Source organism: Lepus europaeus, chromosome 7, assembly GCF_033115175.1.
Source record: "Lepus europaeus isolate LE1 chromosome 7, mLepTim1.pri, whole genome shotgun sequence".
NCBI classification, from domain to species: Eukaryota; Metazoa; Chordata; class Mammalia; order Lagomorpha; family Leporidae; genus Lepus; species Lepus europaeus.
In genome coordinates this window covers 95,154,472-95,176,774 of record NC_084833.1, presented here as the reverse complement: position 1 = coordinate 95,176,774, position 22,303 = coordinate 95,154,472, and the positions used below count along the sequence as shown (strand labels likewise).

The 22,303-nt window shown below is 37.1% G+C and overlaps 1 protein-coding gene across 1 annotated transcript in view; it reads left to right on the top strand.

The window, feature by feature from the left end:
* The window catches only part of GUCY1A2 (guanylate cyclase 1 soluble subunit alpha 2), a 364,010-nt gene that overhangs the window by 226,104 nt on the left and 115,603 nt on the right, over nt 1–22,303 (top strand). The window contains exon 5 of the mRNA XM_062198341.1: nt 9,581–10,066. Within this exon, the coding sequence (XP_062054325.1) occupies nt 9,581–10,066 (486 nt within the window). The remainder of the gene's footprint in view (nt 1–9,580; nt 10,067–22,303) is intronic.

Sequence of the window (22,303 nt, the reverse complement as noted above, 5' to 3'; positions counted from 1 at the left end):
TGATTTTGACTTTTTTTTTTTTTTCACTCCACAAAAATGTGGTATTATACAGTATTTCGGTATTTTTCTTTCTGTGCTTCTCTTATTTCACTCATCAGGTTCATCTGTGTTGTTTCAAATGACAAGCTTTCTTCTTCAAAAGACATAATAGTGTTCTGTTATGTATATACCTAATTTCATTGTATATATTTACCACCTATAACCACTCATCCATTGATGTACACTTAGATTGATTCCATAATTATGCTACTGTGAATAATACTGCAGTGAACACGGTGGACATATTGCTTTCATTTCTTTTTACATTATACAATTAGTTTGATTCCATTGTTTGACTATTGTGAATAAGGCTGTAGTGCACATGGTGGAATACGTATATCTTTTATATTGACTTCATTTCCCTTGGATATATACCCAGTAGTAGGATTGCCAAATTGTATTGCAGTTCTATTTTTTACTATTTTGAGGAAACTTCCTATTGTTTTCCATGGTGGCTATAATAATTTGCACACCCACTAACACTATGCAAGGATTCCCTTTCCTCTACATCCTCTCCACCACTTGTTATCTTTCATCTTTTTTGCAATAGATGGGAGGTTATACCTCACAGTGATTTTAACTTGCATTTCTGATTGTTAGTGATTCTGAGCATTTTTCATATACCTCTTGCCCATTTGTATGTCTTTTTTTGAAAAATCTTTATTAAGACCCTTTGCCAATTTCATTGGTTTGTTTTATTCTTATTCAGTTGTTTGAGTTACTTACCTATTTTGAATATTAACCCTTTATCAGATGTTTGATTTGCAAATATTCTATCATGTTCTGTAGGTCATCTTTTCACTTTATTGATGATTTTCTTGCTGTGTAGACCTTTTTTTTTTTTTAATAAAATTCCATTTATCTACCTTTTGTTGTTGCCTGTATTTTTTTGTTGTTGTTGCCTGATTTATAATCATCAACTAGACCAATGTCAAGGGGCTTAATTTCTATGCTTTCTTCAATAATTTTACAGTTAAGGAGCTAATATTTAAGTTTTTGATCAATATGAGTTGATTTTTAATTGTTATGAGATTAAGGTCTAATATAATTCATATGTGCACACTCATCTCGTGAGGCCCATACTCCGTTGTCAGGGGTGGATGACGGCACTCTTAGACAAGAAGCACTGGAGACAAGTTTTGGTGAACATGTCTGCTTTATTAATGACCAAGAATGCCTTTTAAAGCACACCTTTAGGCAGAAGGGGCATAACTCATTCAGGGCAACACTAATTCTATAGGATTAAGCTGATAATTGGCGCAACTATGCTTCTCCAATCAAAACTTGAAGGTCATGTAACTAGGGTAGCTTTCCAGGTGGGCTGGGCCACACCCAGGAGCTGTTTACCCAACTGGCAGGGTTGGAAGAAATGTGCCTGGGGCTCCCGCTGCCTACTAGCAGTCAGGTTGTGGGGTCCTTCTCTGGAGGCATGATGCACCATGCACTCTCAGCCTCCTGCATGGGCAGGGTAGGCAGACTCCCCGCCAGGTACAGGATCACCCACACCTAAACATGTGAATATACAATTTGAGAACATCCTTTGTTAAAGAGATTGTTCCCCTTCTGTTGTATGCTCTTGGCACCTTTGTTAAAGATCAGTTGACCACAAATGTGTTTGTTTATTTCAGGGTTCTCTGTTCTGTTCCCTTGGCGCATGTGTCTGGTTTTATGCCAGTCTTTGTTGTTTTTTCAGTGTGGCTTCATAGTATATTGTGATGTCAGGCAGTGTGATATCTCCAGTTTTGTTCTTTTTGTTCAAGATTTCTTTGGACATTTTAGGTCTTTTGTGGTCCATGCTAATTTTAGGATTTTTTTCCAGTTACTGCTAACAATGCCTTTGGGATTTTGAAACCCCATTGATTGCATTGAATCTATGGATGACTTGTGTAGTATGGACATTTTAGCATATCAGTTATTCCAATCCAGAACATAGCATATTTTCCTTTTATTTGTGCATCTTCAATTTTTCATCAAAGTTTTATAATTTTCAGTGTATAAGCCTTTGATCTCCTTTATCAAATTTACTGTTACCTTATTATTTTTGATGCGACTGTATGTAGGATTGTTTTCTTGATTTCTATTCCAGATAATTTGCTGTTAATGAGTAGAAATTTTGCTGATTTTTGAATGTTAATTTTATATCCTTCAAGTTTACTGAGTTATTCTCATATTTTTTTAATCATATTGTTAGGGTTTAATATATAAAGGCAGCTCTTCTTCAGGTTTTTGACTTCTGCAATCAGCTATTCAACCAATGGTAGATCAAGCATGTTTTTTAAAAAGCCATGTCTAGGGGGTGGGTGTTGTGGTGCAGCAGAGGCTGGCCTAAGTACCTGAGACCCTACAATACATGGGAGACCTGGATGGGATTCCAGTTTCCTGGCTTTGGCCCAGTCCTAGCAACCATTTGGGGAGTAAACAGTAAATAGAAGATTCTCTCAGTCTCTCTCTGTAACTTAAAAAATATATCCCTATAGAATGTAAACAGATTTTTCTTGTCATTTCTCTCTAAATAATATGGAAAACATTTTATATAGAATTTACATGGTATTATGTATAATAAATAATCTGGAAATTACATAAGATATGAAGAGGATGTGTAGAGGTTATATGCAGATGCCCTAGTTTCTTTAAGAAATTTGAGCATATGCCTATTTTGATATGTATGTGGCCCTAGAACAAATTCCTTATGCATACCCAGGGAAAACTGTATATAATTATATTGTCTAAAAACAAGGGCAATTTATTTTCTTCCTTTCCAATTAGAATGCCTTTTATTTCTTCATCTTGTCTGATCATTTCAGCTAGGATGTGTACTACTATGTTGAGTAGAAGTGGTAAGGCACCCTAATCTTATTCATATTCTCTTTTCCATTATTAACTGACCAATTTAACAAATGTATTACATGGACAATTATTGTTAAAACTACACTGTATTAGGTACAGTTATTAATTTAAGGAGATTGGGATAAACAAGATACATCAGGCTTAAATGATATACTTGGAGATAAGTCTTTGAGGCCACGTGACATCTCTGCATATTTTGAAGTAATTACATATATATTTGTATATTTTATCCAAAAATGCTTTTCATTGCCTATGACTTATATCTTAGCTAGATGAAGGATGTGTGATGACAATGACTCATTTCTTCTTCCATTGAATTGATGGAATCTCTGAGAATGGGTGCAGTTGTATCAGGTTTAAATGTTCTTTTATTTTCAGGGAAATTAAGTAAAAATTAATTGTTGATTTTTCTTCAAATATTTGGAAGAATTCTCTAGCAAAATCATCTAGGAATGGATATTTGTTTTTAAAGAAATTTTTTATTAAAAATTCAATGTTTTAATGAACATAAGAGTAGTCAGATTATCTTATTCATATGGGCTGCCAGTTTGTAATCTGTGGTTTTTAAAGTATTGATTCATTTCTTGTGAATTGTCAAATTTTGAGTTTAGAATTGTTTATAATATTCCCTTGTCCTTTAATGGCTTTACTATTTATAATGAAATTCCTGTTTTGTTTCTGATATTGGTAATTTGTATTTTGTTAATTTTATCAATCTTGCTGCATTTCTACTGATTTTATTGACTTCTTGCATGGAATCACCTTTCTGTTAGCTTTGTTTATTTCATTGGTCCCTGGTCTTAGATTTATTATTTCATTCCTTCTGCTTGATTTGGATTTTATCTTTCTAGGCCCAGAACATAGGAACTTATGTTATTGATCTGTAACCTTTTTTTTAATGTAGTCATTTAGTGCTATAGGTTTCACTACTAGCACTGTGTTAACTGTACGATACTTATTTAAATATATTGTATAGCATTTTTTTCATTCTATCTTACATATTGTGTTTCCTTGGGCAGTTTCTCTTTGACAATGGATTATGTAGAGGGGCATTGTTTATTTTTCACGTTGTTAGAGATTTTTCTGTTTTTCAATTACTCATTTCTAGTTTTGTTCCAGTAGTCAAAAAACATACACTCTGTATAATTTTAATTTTTAAAGGTTTATTTTATTAATTTGAAAGAGTTATACAGAGAGGGAGAGACATAGAGAGATCTTCCATCTGCTGGCTTACTCCCCAAATGGCTGCAACAGCCAGGGCTGGGCCAGGCCAAAGCCAGGAGCCAGGAGCTTCTTCTGGTTCTACCATTTGGGTACAGAAAGCCAAACACTTGGGAAATTCTCTGCTGCTTTGCCAGGCACATTAGCAAGGAACTGGATTGGAAGTAATGCAGCCAGGACTTGAATTGGTGCCCATATGGGATGCCAATGTCACAGGAGGCAGCTTCACCTGCCTTGTCACAACTCCCACCCATAATTTTAATTTTTAAAAAATATTTATGGTCTTGGATATAGTCTATCTTGGTATATGTTCCGTGAGCTCTTGTTAAAGTGTATTCAACTGTTGTTGGGTAGAATGTCTTATGTCAGTTAGATTCTACTTGCAAATTTTGTTCCAATTTGTATTGGTTTCCTGTAGCTGATTGATTAGCAAATTATTATACACTTAGTACTTTCAAAGAATGTAACTGGATTCCTTCATAATTCTAGAGGACAACAGTATGAAATCAAATTGTCAAGAGGACGACCCTTTCTCCAGAGACTCTTGAGAGAGAATATACTCTCTGCCCCTTCTCACTTCTTGTAGCCCATGTTCAGGATACACAAAAATATAGCCATATATAATATATAATTATATGCGTTAGATGTACTCAATTTTAAATTATTGATTATAGTAGTTAATGTCGTCATAGAAATATCTTTTCATAAATACAGTAAAAACATAGAGCCTAATGGCCAAGATTTCAGATATTATGACCTATAATACTTCACAACAAATACTCTTTTTTATTTTGCTTGGCATTTTTTGAAATCTGATATACTTTGTGACAGTTTACTTTCATATGCTTTTTGTACTCTTTCATTTCAATTTAAATATAATTTTGGATGAAATACTATTGTAGGAAGGTGTTTCCTTTTTTTTCTTTCTTTTTATTTTATTTTTTTGACAGGCAAAGTGGACAGTGAGAGAGAGACAGACAGAGAGAAAGGTTTTCCTTTGCCGTTGGTTCACCCTCCAATGGCCACCGCGGCTGGCGCACTGGCGCACCGCGCTGATCCGATGGCAGGAGCCAGGTGCTTATCCTGGTCTCCCATGGGGTGCAGGGCTCAAGCATTTGGGCCATTCTCCACTGCACTCCCTGGCCACAGCAGAGAGCTGGCCTGTAAGAGAGGCAACTGGGACTAGAACCCGGTGTGCCGGCGCCGCAAGGCAGAGGATTAGCCTAGTGAGCCGCGGCGCCAGCAGGTAGGAAGGTGTTTCCATTTTAATCAGTCTTCAAGAATTCTGTTTCCTGTAGATAAAGATATGTAATTTCTATAATAGTTTTGCATGTTGTTAAATAAGTGCAAATCATGGTGAATTTATGATTGTTATAACTATATTGAAACAAAAACAATTATAGGGACAGGCAGAAGGACAGATAAAAACAAAGAGAAGATGTGAAAAATGTTTAAGTTCACAAAACAAAGGAAAGAAGGAAGAAGAAAGGAAGATGGAAAAGAAAAAAAATAATTGGCAAGAAATTGTGAAAGTATGAGGAAAGAGAGACTAAATAAAAGAATGAATAAATCCATGAATATCAGAGGTTATGTTATTACTAATTAAGAATATGATTAGTTCTACAAACTTAACACAGTTTTTTCTCTTACATTGAATTTTAAGAAACACATTTCATGCCGTCCTTTTAAATGTAGAATTGTAAGATATGTGTGTCTTTCTTACTATGCCCTTTTTAAAGATATAAAGAGAATAGATTTCATACATAGATAGAATTCTAAGATAACCATATTTTCATCCTCTCTCAATCCCCCTCCTTCTTTTTTCCTTTAATTTTTGCAGTAACATACTTTCAATTTATTTGGTAATCATAGACTTAGTGCACCACTAACTATAATGTTCAACAAGTAGAAACTATAAAGACCACTGTTCTGCAGGAATGTAGATAAGGGCACTAAACGTTAATCAAATTATAAGATGTCAGTTTCATTTTTGTCCTTTTTTTCTCTTCTATATTACCTATCACATACCAGGTATATGATATTTGTCTTTTTGGGATTTGTTTATTTCATTAATCATAATGGCCTCCAGTCGCATTCCTTTTGTTGCATAAAGTAGAGTTTCATTCATTTTTATGGCTGAGTAGTATTCTATCATGTATATATACCATTTTTTCTTTATCCAGTCATCAGTTGATGGATATCTGGGTTGATTTCCTATCTCAGCTATTGTGAGTTGAGTTGATACAAGTGTGTGTGTGGGGGTATACAGATAACTCCTTCATATGCTGATTTCATTTTGTTTGGGTAAATTCCCAGGAGTGGGATGGCAAGTTCATATGGTAGATCTATTTTCTGATTTCTGAGGAATCCCAATACTGTCTTCCATTATGATTTTACTAGTTAACCTTCCTACCAGGAGTGTATTAGGGTATGTTTTTCTCTACATCCTCACCAGCATTTATTATCTTTTGATTTTTGGATGATAGCCATTCTAATGCGAAACTTCATTGTGGCTTTTATTTGCATTTCCCTAATGACTAGTGATCCTCAAGCAGTTTTTCATTTGTCTGTTAGACATTTGTATTTCCTCCTTTGAAAACTGCCTGTTCACGTCCTTTGCCCATTGCTTAACTGGATTGTTTGTGTTATTGTTGTTGAGTTTCTTGAGCTCCTTATATAGTCTGGATATTAATCTTTTATCATGTGCATAACTTGCCTCGAACTTCACTCTGTTGAGTGTTTCCTTTGCTGCACAGAATCTCTATCGCTTGATGTAATGCCATTTGTTTATTTTTGCTTTTATTTGCTTCTGGGGTCTTAGCCAAGAAGTCTCTGCTTATGCCAATGTCTTTCAGAGTTTCTCCAATGTTTTCCTCTAGTAATTTGAGGATATCAGGTTGTAGATTTAGATCCTTGATCAATTATGAGTTCATTTTTTCATAAGTTAGGGGTCTTGTTTCACACTTCTGTTTGTAGAGATCCAATTTTAACAACACCAGTTGTTGAAGAGAGACTATCCTTTCCCCAGGGAGTATCTTGTTTGTGAAAGATTAGTTGGTTGTAGATGTGTTTGTTAATTGCTGGAGATTCTTTTCCATTCCATTGCTATCCATTTCTATTTTTGTCTTTGATTTCCTAACAATGGGAAAGTATAACTCATTATCAACATCCCTTATCAGATAGCATACCAAGTACATGTTGAACAATCTGGAAATATTGCTGAAGCCATGGCCTACAGCTTTTGAGAGCCCACATTAGGTGGAGAATTGACAGTGTCTTTTTCACACTATTCTCTATCCTATGTAGATTTGTATCCTCACCAAGCTGTGATGTCTTTGAAGAAGATAGCAATGTTTTACCTGTTTAGTCTTACTATCCAGAGTACTACTAGTAGATGGAAAGCTCTCAAAAGGGCAAGTATTGTGGCACAGTGGGTTAAGTCACAGCTTGGGAAACCACATTTGATATCAGAGTGCCAGTTCCAGTCTAGGATACTCTACTTCTGATATGTGTTCTTGCTAATGCACCCTGGGAGGCAGCAGATAATGGCCCAATTACTTGAGTCTCTGCCAACCATGTGGAAGACCTGAATGGAGTGAGTGGTTTCTGGCTTTGGCTTGGCCCAGACCTGCTATTGTGACCACTTGGGAAGTGAACCAGCAGATAGCTCTTTGTCTCTGTCACCCTGCCTTCCAAATACGTAAATAAATAAATCACTTTTCTTCCAAAAAAGAAAAAAAGCACTCAATGACATCAGTGAATAACTAAACTGAATAATTATAAATAAAGCCTTATGAATAAAAGGGTGAAATACTTAACTTTAGCAGAAAACTTACATTAAAAAGTAAGCATTTATTTTATTTCAAAAAAATCCATAAAGTAAATCAAGGATTCAATTTTATTTCCTTATGGTAATTGTTTTAGGCTGGGGGTTGATGTTTCGCTCATAACATCACATGTGATGATACCTGGATTTAAGTCCCAGCTCCCTCTTTCCAATTCCAGCTTTCTGATAATGTGCAGCCTTCACCCTGGGAAACTGCAGGTGATGGCTCAAGTACTTGGATTTCTGCCACCCATGTAGGAGATTTGGATTGCATTTCCAGTTCCTGGCTTCAACCTGAGCCAGCCCTGGATATGTTTGGAGAATGAGCCAGTAGATTAAAGATTAGTTTCTGTCTCCCTCCCGATCTCTTTCTGCCTTTCAAATAAATAAAAATTATATTAACAAATGGGGTACTGTGAACAAAGACATGCTTGCAGGCTTAAACGTCCAAATTCCTGTAATTTGCCCCATATTTGCTCTATGCCTCCAGTTTCATCAGCTAGACTAACTTCATGCTCTAAAGAATAAAGGAAAACAAATGTATTGGGCACATTTTATGTGATAGTGGAAAGCCATTCAGGTGAAACTAATGCAGTCTCAGTTGGCCAACTCTTAGCTTGTCCTTTCCTGGGAGTAACAACTGGCTTTCCCTCCAGGTGTGCTGAAGCACCTTATGCTGGCTTAAAGAACTGTATTGGAAAGGTCATATCTTAAGCCCGCCTTCCGTTCCTACTGATGCTCATCCTCTCTGAACATGTTCACCATACCATAAACTTGCAAGTTAAACTAAGTTTTCCATTAAACAATTTGCTAAATTTCTCATAGAAAGGACACATTAAGAGGGATAGATTAAAATGTAAGTTTTCCATTAAACAATTTGCTAAATTTCTCATAGAAAGGACACATTAAGAGGGATAGATTAAAATGAATAATGTTGGATTGTTTATCTTATTAGCTGAGTTCCTTCTGTACTATCCAAGTTTTTTAAATTTATTTTTAGATTGTAGTGATATGCTAGATGGGTGAGTGATAATTACTTTCCAGCAGCACTGGCTTAATGATATGTGGCTTAAATTTTCATTTTTAAGGTTGAAATCAAGCAAGAAATCAATTAGTTGACTAAGTATTCACCAGTCTACTCAATGCAATAAACATTGCACTATCCAAGGGTTATATCTGGTTGAAAAATGACTTCCATGAGGCATAAGAATTATTTTGACTCATTTTAAATGTTTTTTAAATGACAGGTAAATGTAGTTATTTTGACAGATTTATCTTAATTCTATTATTATTAAGCAAGCTAAAAGTTTTTTATTTGCCTCATAAACCAGTTTCAGGGTATACCTGAGAATAATTTCATCTTAAATAAGATATGTTTTCCTTAAATACTTTCATCTTGAATAAAAATGTTTTTTATTGCTCTTCTATTTTGCTATTTTCTTTAGAAAGTGGCTGAGATGCAAAAAAAATTTTTTTGAAGCATGAAGTTTGCACTGCTGTAAATAAGATTTAAGTATACTTACATCAATGTAGTAAGTCAGCATAGCTAATAAAACATTTCCTGTCTTCCTGTTACCACACAATGCATTAATTTTTTGAATCTACTATTTGAAGAATACTGACCAAAACTCCATGTTCATGTTGCAGGTGATGGAAGTCAAAGGACAAATGATCCATGTCCCAGAGTCAAGCTCCATTTTATTTTTGGGATCTCCATGTGTGGACAAGTTGGATGAACTCATGGGCCGAGGACTGCATCTTTCTGACATTCCTATTCACGATGCCACCCGAGATGTCATTTTGGTTGGTGAGCAGGCAAAGGCTCAAGATGGCTTGAAGAAGAGGATGGACAAATTAAAGGCAACTCTAGAAAGAACTCACCAGGCCCTGGAAGAGGAGAAAAAGAAAACAGTGGATCTTCTTTATTCTATTTTTCCTGGAGATGTAGCCCAGCAGTTGTGGCAAGGGCAGCAAGTGCAGGCTAGAAAGTTTGATGACGTCACCATGCTCTTCTCTGATATTGTTGGCTTCACGGCCATATGTGCCCAGTGTACACCCATGCAAGTGATCAGCATGCTGAACGAACTGTACACCAGATTTGACCACCAGTGTGGATTTTTGGATATTTATAAGGTAATGGAACTGAGTTAATTATATATAGATATTATTTAATAGTAAATTGTCATCTAATTAAATTGTAAGATTATGTTTTTCATTTGATAGTGAAAAAATCATTTCTGTAAGTTAGAATTCTTTCTATAAGATTCATTTTTATTTAATTTTTTTTGCTTTATGAGCATTTTTTTTTTTTGGTCAGTTTATGGCAGAACATAAGAAACTGTGAATCCGGCCGGCACCACGGCTCACTTGGCTGATCCTCTGCCTGTGGCACCGGCACCCTGGGTTCTAGTCCCGGGTGGGGTGCCGGATTCTGTCCCGGTTGCTCCTCTTCCAGTCCAGCTCTCTGCTGTGGCCTGGGAGTGCAGTGGAGGGTGGCCCAAGTCCTTGGGCCCTGCACCCTCATGGGAGACCAGGAGGAGGCACCTGGCTCCTGGCTTCGGATTGGCGTAGCGTGCAGGCTGCAATGTGCTGACTGTAGCAGCCATTTGAGCGGTAAACCAACAGAAAAGGAAGACCTTTCTCTCTCTCTCTCTCTCGCTCGCTCGCTCGCTGTCTAACTCTGCCTGTCAAAAAACAACAACAACAACAACAAACAAACAAAAAAAACTGTGAATCATTAAATTTAGTCAGGAAAATTGTATAGCAAGCTCCCCAAATTCATGATTTTTTTTTTAATATTTCTCTGAACAGATAGGGCAAGTGAGTGCTTCCATTCTCTGGATCATTCCACAAGTGCCCACAGCAGCAGGGTTGAGCCAGGCTAAAGCCCAGAGCCAGGAAACTTGATCTCTGTCTCTCACGTCTGTGGCAAGGCCCCAGCTACCTGAGCTGTTAAGTGCTACCTTTTATAGTGTGCATCAGTAAGAGACTGGAATTGCGAGTGGAGCTGGAAATTGATCCCAGGCACTCTGACATGGGAAGCAAGCTTCTCAAGTGATGTCTCAGCCACTATACCAAATGCCCACCCTCCAAATTCAATATTATTAAATATTTAAACATGTTCAGTTCTAGGCAGATTTTTACTATAGAAGCATTCTTACTTAAAGAATGAGATTCCAATATAAACCAATAATTTTATGTTTTAGTTAAAAAGATATAGCGGCCAGTGCCATGGCTCACTAGGCTAATCTTCCACCTGAGGCGCCGGTACTCCGGGTTCTAGTCCCGGTTGGAGCACCAGTTCTGAACTGGTTGCTGCTCTTCCAGTCCAACTCTCTGCTGTGGCCCGGGAGTGCAGTGGAGGATGGCCCAAGTGCTTGGGCCCTGTACCCGCATGGGAGACCAGGAGGAAGCGCCTGGATCCTGGCTTTGGATTGGCGTAGCATGCTGGCTGTAGCGGCCATTTTGGGGGGTGAACCAACAGAAGGAAGACCTTTCTCTCTGTCTCTCTCTCTCACTAATTATGCCTGTCAAAAAAATAAATAAATAAAAAGATATAGCAAGTTATATTTAAATATGCATGTATTATTAGTTAATTCATGCATAACAGTATTTTACACCTAATTCTCAGTTAAGTCAGATCCCATTAATTCCAAAAATGATATATATAATTATTCTAATTATTGTGCAAGTGATCATTTTTTGTGGAAGTATCTTCATTTTCATATGTACATGAATGGGAAAGTTTTAAAATGATTGTTAACTGTTACTTGCTGGTCTGATTATCAAACTTCCTTTTAATTTCTTATCAAAATCAAAGCAATGTTTTGAGTGACTCAGCCCAGATGTCTACCTGATGCATAGCTGCAACTTTGCATATGATTTCACATAGATTACACAGTGTCAGGGTACGTGGCTTTTTATATGAACAACAGCAAGAAGAAACAATAGTGAACCATAGGTCTCTCTATTTTTTTTTCTTACTAACCCATATAGACTTGATTTTATAATATTATTTGCACATAGGCAGATTTGAAAATGACCTGTTTCACTTTGTAAGTTTCCTGTTATGGTCCAGGAGGTATTTCCATTAAGGTATGTCTCCTTAGAGAAATGAATTCTCTAGCTCTATTATGTAGAATAATAGATAATGTCAAATATTTCAGTTGAGTTGAGTCTGAGTGGTAAACATTTAGTGTGAGATGTGTATGAGGTATTATACAAAATAAGAGTTCTTCTTAATTATCTTTAACTTCTTTGTCATTGATTATTATATAATTTATGTTAGAGAGCTAGCTAAATGTCTGAGTTCAAGATACACCACAAGCTATCACTGTTATCACTTGTCATGCCTAGGAAAGAGATGATATCTCCCTGAATTTGCCCGTGTATTCCTTCCTCCAGAGTTAAGTAGGAAGCTTTGCAAAAATCTCTGTAATCACCAGTCTCCTCACTCTAAGTCGCTGATTTATAAGTGTTAGCATCTTCCAGCTAAAATATCTTGGTTTTTCTATTTTTTAGCCCTAAGTTCATATAAATAAATCAGAATGAGAAACAAGATAAATAGATTCTCTTCTGAAAATATATGGGGATACTTGATTTGAATGTTAAGTATAGGTTTGAAAAAAGAAGAAATGTGATATTTTTGAGATAATCTAAACAATTTCAAAATTTAAAAACAGAATCATATTTCACAGACATCAAATCTTAAAGATCAAGGGAAAGCCCTTGAAATAAGCTGGGAGACCTTACAGTGAAAGAAAAGTCTATGGACACAACCTTTCTAATCACTTAATTTTCCTCTATATTATTAAACTGTGAGCATTTTTATATAGTCATAAACAGAGTTAACTAGCAGTATCATTTTCTCTTTTTCCAATATTCGAGTGTACTTTATGTCATTTATATTTGTGTGTATCTACAAAAATGAAGAGAAACAATACTGATTCACAAATTGTTTGACCTTGATTATGAAATTTTAGCAGTAAATTGTAAGTGAATAACATCCCAAGGTAGATGTTTTGAACCTATGTTCAACACTGGTAAGTACATGTGTCTGGAATCAGGGCATAGGGCAGCTTTGGTTGTTTACTCAAGATTAGGGGGATTGAATTCGAGGCATATAGACTAGGGAACACAATGTGTGCTGAAGCCACAGTGATATTGGTACAGGCAAAATAAGGAGAAGACAAATAAAGGGAGAATATTACTTCTGAATGGATAAAATACTTTATGAGAAATAAATTAGGAAAATGTAAATTAGGCATTTTCTATCTGACCTGCCTAATTTCTAGTCTTCATGATCATTTCAGCTAATTTTCTACAGAATTTACAGTTGCATTTTATTTATTTATGAAAAAAAGATCTATGCATGGGTTTTAAGAAATTTTTGCACCTAAATGACGTACAATTTAATTCTTTTTTCCCATGAATTTTTCATGTCTTCTCATTCGGGTCTCTGTGTTATTTAATTTTGTATTTGTTTGTATGCATATAACTAAAGAGTAACCATAATCTTTTAGCAAATATTAATATATGAAGGATCTCATTTAATCCCCCCAAACCTAACACATGGGATTATATCCATTTTCTGATAAAGAAACTGAATTTTAGATAGATTAGATAATCCACATAATGAATGAGAATTTATGATTTTTAAAAAAGTTTTATACATTTATTTTTATTTATTTGAAAGGCATACAGAGACAGAAAGTTTACTCTCCTTTCTGCTGTTCCAGTCCCCAAATACTCACGTGAGCCAGGCTTCCACTAGGCTGAAGTCAGGTGCCCAGAATTCCATCTGAGTCACCCAGGAGGATGATGGGGACCAGGAGGCTGATAGTTCCAAGTATGTGAACTATCACGGCTGCCTCCCAGGGTGTGTATTAACTGGAAGCTGGATTGGAAGTTGAGTGAGAACTTAAATCAGGCAGTGATATGAGATATGGGCATTCCAAGCAATGTCTAACCACTGTGCCACGATTACTTCTCCAAATCAGAATTTAAGGTGACATTTATTACACTCTAAAGGTTACACTTTTTTCTAATCTATAGTCTACATTGCAACATCACAGATTAAACCTCCACTTGTGATGCCAGCATCCCCTTGTTGTAATGCTGGTTGGAGTCCCAGTTGTACCACTTCTGACCTAGCTCCCTACTAATGCTCCTGGGAAAACAGAGGAAGATAGCCCATCTACTTGGGCCCCTGCCACCCAGAGGACACAAAGTTCATTCAGGCAAGAGAATTCAAATATTCTAAAACCAGCTGGAAATGCAGAGAATCCAGGACAGTGAACAAACTGATGTAGTTCAGGGGCTGGTGCTGTGGTATAGTGGGTAAAGCTACCACCTGATGGGGCAGCACCACATACAGATGCTGGTTCAAGTCCCAGCTGCTCCTCTTCTGATCCAGCTCTCTGCTATGGCCTGGGAAAGCAGTGTAAGATGGCCCAAGTGGGCTTGGGCTCCTGCATCTGCGTTTGAGACCTAGAAGAAGCTCCTGGCTCCTGGCTTCAGAGTGGCCCAGCTACAGCCATTGAGGGCATTTGGGGAGTGAATCAGTGAATGGAAGACCTTTCTCTGTCTCTCCCTCTCTCTGCTTTAACTCTATTTCTCACATAAATAAATAAATCTTTAAAAAGCAATTAAAAAAAAAAGAAACTCAGGCACTCTATTAGGGGACACATGTCCTTGGGACTGAGCCAAAGGGAATAGGATTACAGTAACTAGAATACAACAGTACAATTTGGCAGCAGTTACAAAGATAGCCAGCATGACAGATTTTGATAGAACCAAAGTCTTTGCCAGGGCCTGAACCAAGCTTAGGTGCAGAAAGTGCCTAAGACATCTCTTTGGAGGCAAAGGTAACCAAATATAGCAACCTCATCAGAAGGCATAGAGATGTCCACTGAGCTGTTAAGTGCTAGGTCCTCAGAAACACTAGAGAAATCACGTCAGCTATAGCCTCCCTTGGAGATATATAGGATATGAGAGAGTTTCAAAAAGTTGGTGGAAAAATGGAATTAAGATAAATTAGTTTTGTTGCAGAACACTTTGAAGTCAAATGCATATTCCAAGTCTTTAATAATTTCATGGAAATGAAAAATACTATGCAATAGATTTTAGATTTTTTGTAGTAAATATATATGTTACTTGTAGTAAATATATTTACTATAAGACTCTTAAAAATTTATTTAAATTTATTTGAAAGTATCCCAGGTGGGATCTTAAGCACTATCCCAAATTCCATGTTCTTTTTTTTATTTTTTTTATTTATTTGAAATGTAAAGATAGACAGAGACATCTAATGCCATATTCCATTAACCTTTTGACATGTGCTGCATATTTGGGGACACTTTTAGCATTTATTCTGTTGAAAAATGCTAAGCAATAGATTTTAGATTTTTTGTAGTAGATAAATATATTTTATAACACTCTTGAAAATTTACTTAAATTTATTTGAAAGGCAGTTTGGGGATGGGTATCTTCAGTCTGCCTACAATAGCTTTGGCTGCAACACAATGAAGCCAGATGCCCTGAACTCCATCCAGATCTCCCACAAGAGTAACAAGACCCAACTACTTGAACCATTTCTTGCTGCCTCCCAGTGTGTGCATGAACATTTAAAATTTTTTAATTTGTTTGAAATGTAGAGATAGACAGATAGAAACTTCTTTTTTTTTATTTTTGACAGGCAGAGTGGACAGTGAGAGAGAGACAGAGAGAAAGGTCTTCCTTTTGCCATTGGTTCACCCTCCAATGGCCGCCATGGCCGGCGTGCTGCGGCCGGCGCACCACGGCTGGTGCACCGCGCTGATCCGAAAGCCAGGAGCCAGGTGCTTCTCCTGGTCTCCCATGGGGTGCAGGGCCCAAGCACTTGGGCCATCCTCCACTGTACTCCCGGGCCATAGCAGAGAGCTGGCCTGGGAGAGAGGCAACCAGGACAGAATCCGGCACCCTGACCGGGACTAGAACCCAGTGTGCCGGCGCCGCTGGGCGGAGGATTAGCCATGTTTTGCCACGGCGCCTGCCGACAGATAGAAACTTCTAATGCCATATTCCATTAACCTTTTGACATGTGCCTGCATATTTGGGGACGTTCTTAGCATTTATTCTGTTGAAAATTGCTAGAAAACTTGAGTCATTTTGAAAAATTCCTAAGAACAATAAGAATACGTTTGACACTTTATGCTCCCAGCCTCTATAAATACAGTACCTAGAAAAAGAATCACAGAAACCATTAAGATTATGTACACTTCATGTAACTTAAGTGAGTAGATAATTTTGCTTCAGTCCTTTATTAACTAGACTCGTGTTAACTATAAGTCTTAACTTGTGGAGAAAAAAAAGTCTATATATTGTGTATACTACATTTTGTGCTGTTATGACTGACACACTGGGTAATTCATAAAGAAAATAAATTGATGAATTTACTTTCTCTCCGCCCTGGATGCTTGTAAGTCCAAGATCAAACCCCAGTACCTGGTGTGGGCCTTGCTCTGGCCTCACATGGCTGAAAGCCAAAAGACAAGATGACAGAGCTACCCTGGAAAGCCTTTTAATATACATTCTCCTTTAGCTTCCACCTCTTAACACTGCTGTGACAGGAAGTAATTTTCTTTTTTTGAAGATTTATTTGTTACCTATTTTGAAGGCAGAGTTATCAAGAGATGGAGGGAGACAGAGACAGAGATCTTCTGTCACTGGTTCACTCCCCAAATGGCTGCAATGGCCAGGGCTGAGCCAGGTAGAGTCGGGAACTAGGAGCTTCTTGTGGCTTGGGCAGGGGCCCAAGCACTTGGGCCATCTCCTGCTGCTTTCCTACGTGCATTAGCAGGAAGCTGGATCAGAAGTGGAGCAGCTGAGTCAAACCAGCACCCATGTGGGATGCTGGCATCGCCAGCAGAGGCTTAACCTGCTACACCACAACGCTGGCCCTGACTGTCCAGCTTGTGAATTTTGGGGTCATGTTTAAAGGATAGCACATTCTAAAAATAAATACAGAATACAGAAAGAAGTAGTGGTGAAGAGCCATAACAGTCTGCCTGCCTTCCTCCCTTCCTTTCCTCCGTTCTCTTTCCCTTTCCGTTTCACTTCCCTCTCGGTCTCTCTCTCTCTCCCTGTCTCTCTCTCATTCTTTATCTATCAACAGTGATCATAATCATTGTTTCTGAGTGCATATGTTAATATCCTATGGAAACTGAGGGCCAGGCAAGCCCTTTGGATTAGATCATCTTGGGAGGCTGACTTACTGGTGTCACCTGGGTTTGTCTGTTGGCTAAGAAGCTACATCAGACTTTGATTCCCATCCTCAGCTCCCCTGAGAGGAGCTGGAAGCAGACATTTCTCACATAAAATTCCAAGGCTTCAGAACTTTATGCATCAGGAATCTCGATTTGCTTTGGCGTTTGACGATTCAGTGCTATTAAACCCATCTGTCTGCTGGACCTTCAGCCAGGCTTCGGAAAATGAGGCAGAATATCAGGGACATCACTTGAGTGTGAATTGGATTTTACAGAAAAAAAATGAAAGGCTTCTTCCCCCCGGTTCTGTTTTATGATAAAATATTGAGCCTTTGCAATACTTAGGTAGTTAGGTTTTTCTTGGACTTTTATAAATCTATATATATATCATTTTAGTTCATTTCTCAACAGTAAATGTCAGTTCCATTTAGTAAAGTGTAGCTGATTCATTTTTCCACAAGATTTATATATTTTCTGCTTTAATGAACAGTATACACAGTTCTGAAATTGAACATTATTAAAGATTTATATTTGTTCTTTCAAGTAGTCTCCATTTAACATCACTGTCATTTACTTATGTTTCTATTTTATTGAAAATGAAGCAACAGTTCCTTCTAGGAAGTTAGAAAAGAGGCATTTCTGAATAAAAATTTCAATCCATTTACTCATTCAATAAACATTTTTAACTCCCTACTTGATAAGGAGATGTGACTCCCAAGAAGCTTATAAAATGTTATGGAAATTAGCATGTATTTTTAGCACAGTTTTAATGAGTAGAAAAGAACTAATTTATGTGCTTCAGTAGGTGAGGTGAAAGTCACAGATAAGCATCCAGGAATCTCTCCTATTGAGGAGATTATACTGTCAGTTTCACAATAGGTTGATCCTCTAAAATTTACCTTGGAAGGATTTGACTTCATTTACGTTTTTGCCTGAAGCAAGCACTTAGGTTGGAGATACAAAAAAAACAAGGAAAAAGATGGCCTCTTCTCTATGCTCTTCTCCCATCCGTGCGAGGCTGTGAATCTCAGATACACTACTTGATGCTCTCATTTTCCGAACTCTGCTCATTTACTTAACGTCTCTATGTCAGTTTCATCCTCTGTCAATAGGGGCCAATTTTATCAACACCATAGTTGCATCTTATGAACTTTTAAGTGAGATGTATATAAAATGCTTGGTCCATGGCAGAAATAGAAATGTCAGTTGTCCTTCTTACTTAGGTGTGTCCAGGGTATGTGCAGGATGTGTGTCTCTGTGTCTCACGTGTATGTGTGCTTGTATGGGCTGGTGTTCATCTTTATATGATCATTGTGTGTTCAGTACTCATTAGTAACAGGTAAAGTACTCACTCATTTGGCTTCATTCTTTTAGATTATTCAAATTGAATCCCAGAGAAAGGCTGTAAAGGAAGATCAGGGAGAGAGGTAAACATGAGAAGGCAGGGGAACTAAACTAGCTTCATGAAATGCAGTGTTTCTGCTATCTTCTTATCTTCTCTTAGATCCTACAGAACCTTCTTGCCTAAATTTATTCCAAGGTGTTTTGTTATTGTTGTTGCTATTGTAAATTGGATTGCTTTCTTATTTCTTTTTCAGATAGTTCTTTGTTAGTGTATAGAAGAAACATCACTGATTTTATATGTTGATTTTGTATTCTGCAACCTTATGAAATCATGAAATAGAACAGTTTTGAGCAGAGTCTTTAGGGTTTTTGTATATGAGAAATTTAGCTTCTCTTCTTCTGATTTGGATGCCTTATGATTTTTCTAAGGATTTTATTTATTTATCTGAGAGGTAGTGTTACAAACAGAGAGTGGGAGAGACAGAGAGAAAGGTCTTCCATCTACTGGTTCACTCCCCAGTTGGCCACAATGGAGCTGAGCCAATCCAAAGTCAGTAACCTGATGCCTCTTCCAGGTCTCCCACAGGGGTGCAGGGACCCAAGCCCTTGGGCCATCCTTCCCTATTTTCCTGGGCCATAAACAGAGAGCTGGATCAGAAGAGGAGTAGCTAGGTCATGAACTGAAGCCCATATGGGATGCGGGCACTGCAGGTGGAGGCTTAGCTCAGTACGCCACAACACCAGCCCTGCCTTACAATTTTTATTTTGGAAAGGATCTTTCATGTTCAGTTTTTTTAAAAAAAGTGCTGAAGATAGGTACCCTTATTTACTCCCTAATTTTAGAGGAAAATCTTTCAGATTTTTCACTTTGTTTTAGATGAGCTATGGGTTTATCATGTGACAAAGTGAAGTTTTTATTTTTTCCACTTTAAAATGTTTACAAAAAATTAGCCCAAATTGTTTAAAATTTGCCAGAAATGAATAATCTAACAATGAAGGGGCAAACAGCATTGATTTCCACTTGGGGAAAATTTTCTTAGCTAACTACAGAGAAGTCTAATCTGAGAACCTCATAGAATCAGAGGATGCTTTGAGAATTTCCTCTCCCAGCTCTAGTAAAATACTTCAGCTTATATTTGAATCACTCCAGTGATAAAGCATAAAACAGCCAGTCTGTTTCTTTCTTGGAAACATTTATACTGTGCTCCAATCAATCTTTAAATTTTTATACAAAGATTTTCTTTAACTCCCCAGAGCCAAAAAGAAGAAATCTGTGATGTCCATCAAATATTCATAAATTCTGTTGATTTGTTGATAACCTTGAAAGTGAGACCTAGTTACATCCTTACCTGTAGACAAAATTTGAAGTTGCAATTTAAAAATTGAAATCCATCCTCTAACTTGTATATTGAGTGCCCCCTGTCCATGATAAGGGCATTTGACTCTTATTAGTTCTTTTCAGTCTCCAAACAGTACTTTTGCTCTCTTTTTAACTATATATTTAATGATATATTTATTAATATATTATAACAAATATATAAGATACAGTACTGTTTTATACTGTTGCTCTCTTGTTAACTATATAATTATTAATATAACTAATATACAAGATACATACTGATATGTATATTTTGTACTATATACACACAAATGCCAGAACACCCTTGGAACCAGTTCTGTATCAATTAGTTAGCAGCACTGGATACCTGATATACGAATGACTTAACCATTACTTTTTTTTTTTTTTTTTTGACAGGCAGAGTGGACAGTGAGAGAGAGAGACAGAGAAAGGTCTTCCTTTTGCCGTTGGTTCACCCTCCAATGGCCACATATATGAGCTTTTAACTGAAACAATTTCAAGTAATGCCTCTGCCACTCATTAAACTCATCTTCAAAGGAACATAACAACACATATACTACAACAGTGTTCTGGATAACAAGTGGGATACCACAATTAAAGCATTTAGCACAGTGTCAGGAACACAGTTTGTATTTAGTAAATGTGAATTCCTTTAGTTCTATTTAGTCTTAAGGAACTTGGACTTCTTAAATCACTGTTGTTAAATAGTGGGAGAATTATTTATAGCATTTTGCTCCCTAAGAGCATGAATTAAAGTTTAATTTTCTAAAATATGTAGCATAAACATGCCTGTTCAATAAGGTTTGCACACTGTTTTGAAGGTATACAATTAGATAAGTGAGAGACACCTGTCCAGGCTAGAACATCAATTTCCACTCAGTAAGTTCACCTGATATCCTGTTATTGTGAATGTTGTAGGGACATAATTGACATATCCATGTCCTAAAACTTGCCAGAGATCCTCTGCTAAATAGCCTTGGGCAAAACAAAAGTGAACATTTTGTGCTGCTACTTCTTTATGAATAAAAACTGATACTTTTTGAGTAAAACAGAACCCATAAAGTATCTATTCTATTTGAGAATGTAGATATTCACATCAAAATAAGAAATAAGCACAATAAAATAAAAACAAGATAAATATGCAAAGTAGTTAAACATTAGGTGCCAAATGAGTGGCTAACTAGTGGTAACATAATTCAGGATGATGAACCTTCATGGAACAGTGTGATGCTTTGAATAGGTTGTCAGAACAATGGTTAGTTAGCATGATGGGCCTTTTCCAAATGTCGAACTGAGAGATGCCAGAATAGGAAAAAAGAAGGTTAAATACAGTGGCAAAGGTGGAGAAAGCATGAGTAAGGCAAGGCTTCAGAAAAATATATTGCTAATTACATGGGGATTTTAAAAGCTGATACTCTTAAGCTTTTTTGTTTGTTTTGCTAACGTATTGGGGTAACAGTGAAGTTTGCAATTGCTAAATGTGCACAAAGCTTGCTGTTCATACTGTTCTTAGGATGTGGTCACTGAAAAGGGCAAACAAACTGAGTGTAGAACTTAGCTATTTGCTAGTTTGATACACAAAAGAGATATTGTGTAATGACACAGTTAATTCCATAAAGCTCTGGAATCCCTTCACTTATGTCAGGGATAATATTTATGTTGAATTCATTCTTCCGATACTTAAGTTGTAGAGAATTACTTTACATAAAAGGATGTGAATTTTTTTTTAATTTTTTTGACAGGCAGAGTTAAACAGTGAGAGAGAGAGAAACAGAGAGAAAGGTCTTCCTTTTCTGTTGGTTCACCCCCCAAGTGGTTGCTATGGCTGGTGCCTTGCGGCCAGCGCGCTGCGCCGATCCAAAGCCAGGAGCCAGGTGCTTCCTCCTGGTCTCCCATACGGGTGCAGGGCCCAAGGACCTGAGCCATCCTCCACTGCACTCCCAGGCCATAGAAGTGGACTGGAAGAGGAGCAACCGGGACTAGAACCCGGGGTGCTGGCGCCACAGGCGGAAGATTAGCCTAGTGAGCTGTGGCACCGACCCAGGATGTGAATTTTGCCAGCTGCTTTCTGGCATCTGTTTATTCCTTCATTCTGTTAATGTGGGATATCATATTTATTGATTTGCATATGTTGAACCATTCTTGTAGACCAAGGATTAAGTCTACTTGACCATGGTGTGTTGTTCATTCTTTAATGTACTGTTCAATTTGGTTTGTTAGTATTTTATTGAGGCTTTTTCATCTATGTTCACCAGATATATTGGCCTGTGATTTCCTTTTCTTGTGGTGTCCTTATCTGTCTTTAGTAAAAAGATTTTTTTGATCTCATAAAATTGAATGAATTTGAAATGTTCTTTCTTCTCTATTTTGGGGGGACGTGGGGTATTAATTTTTGTTAAAGATTTATTTGATTATTTATGT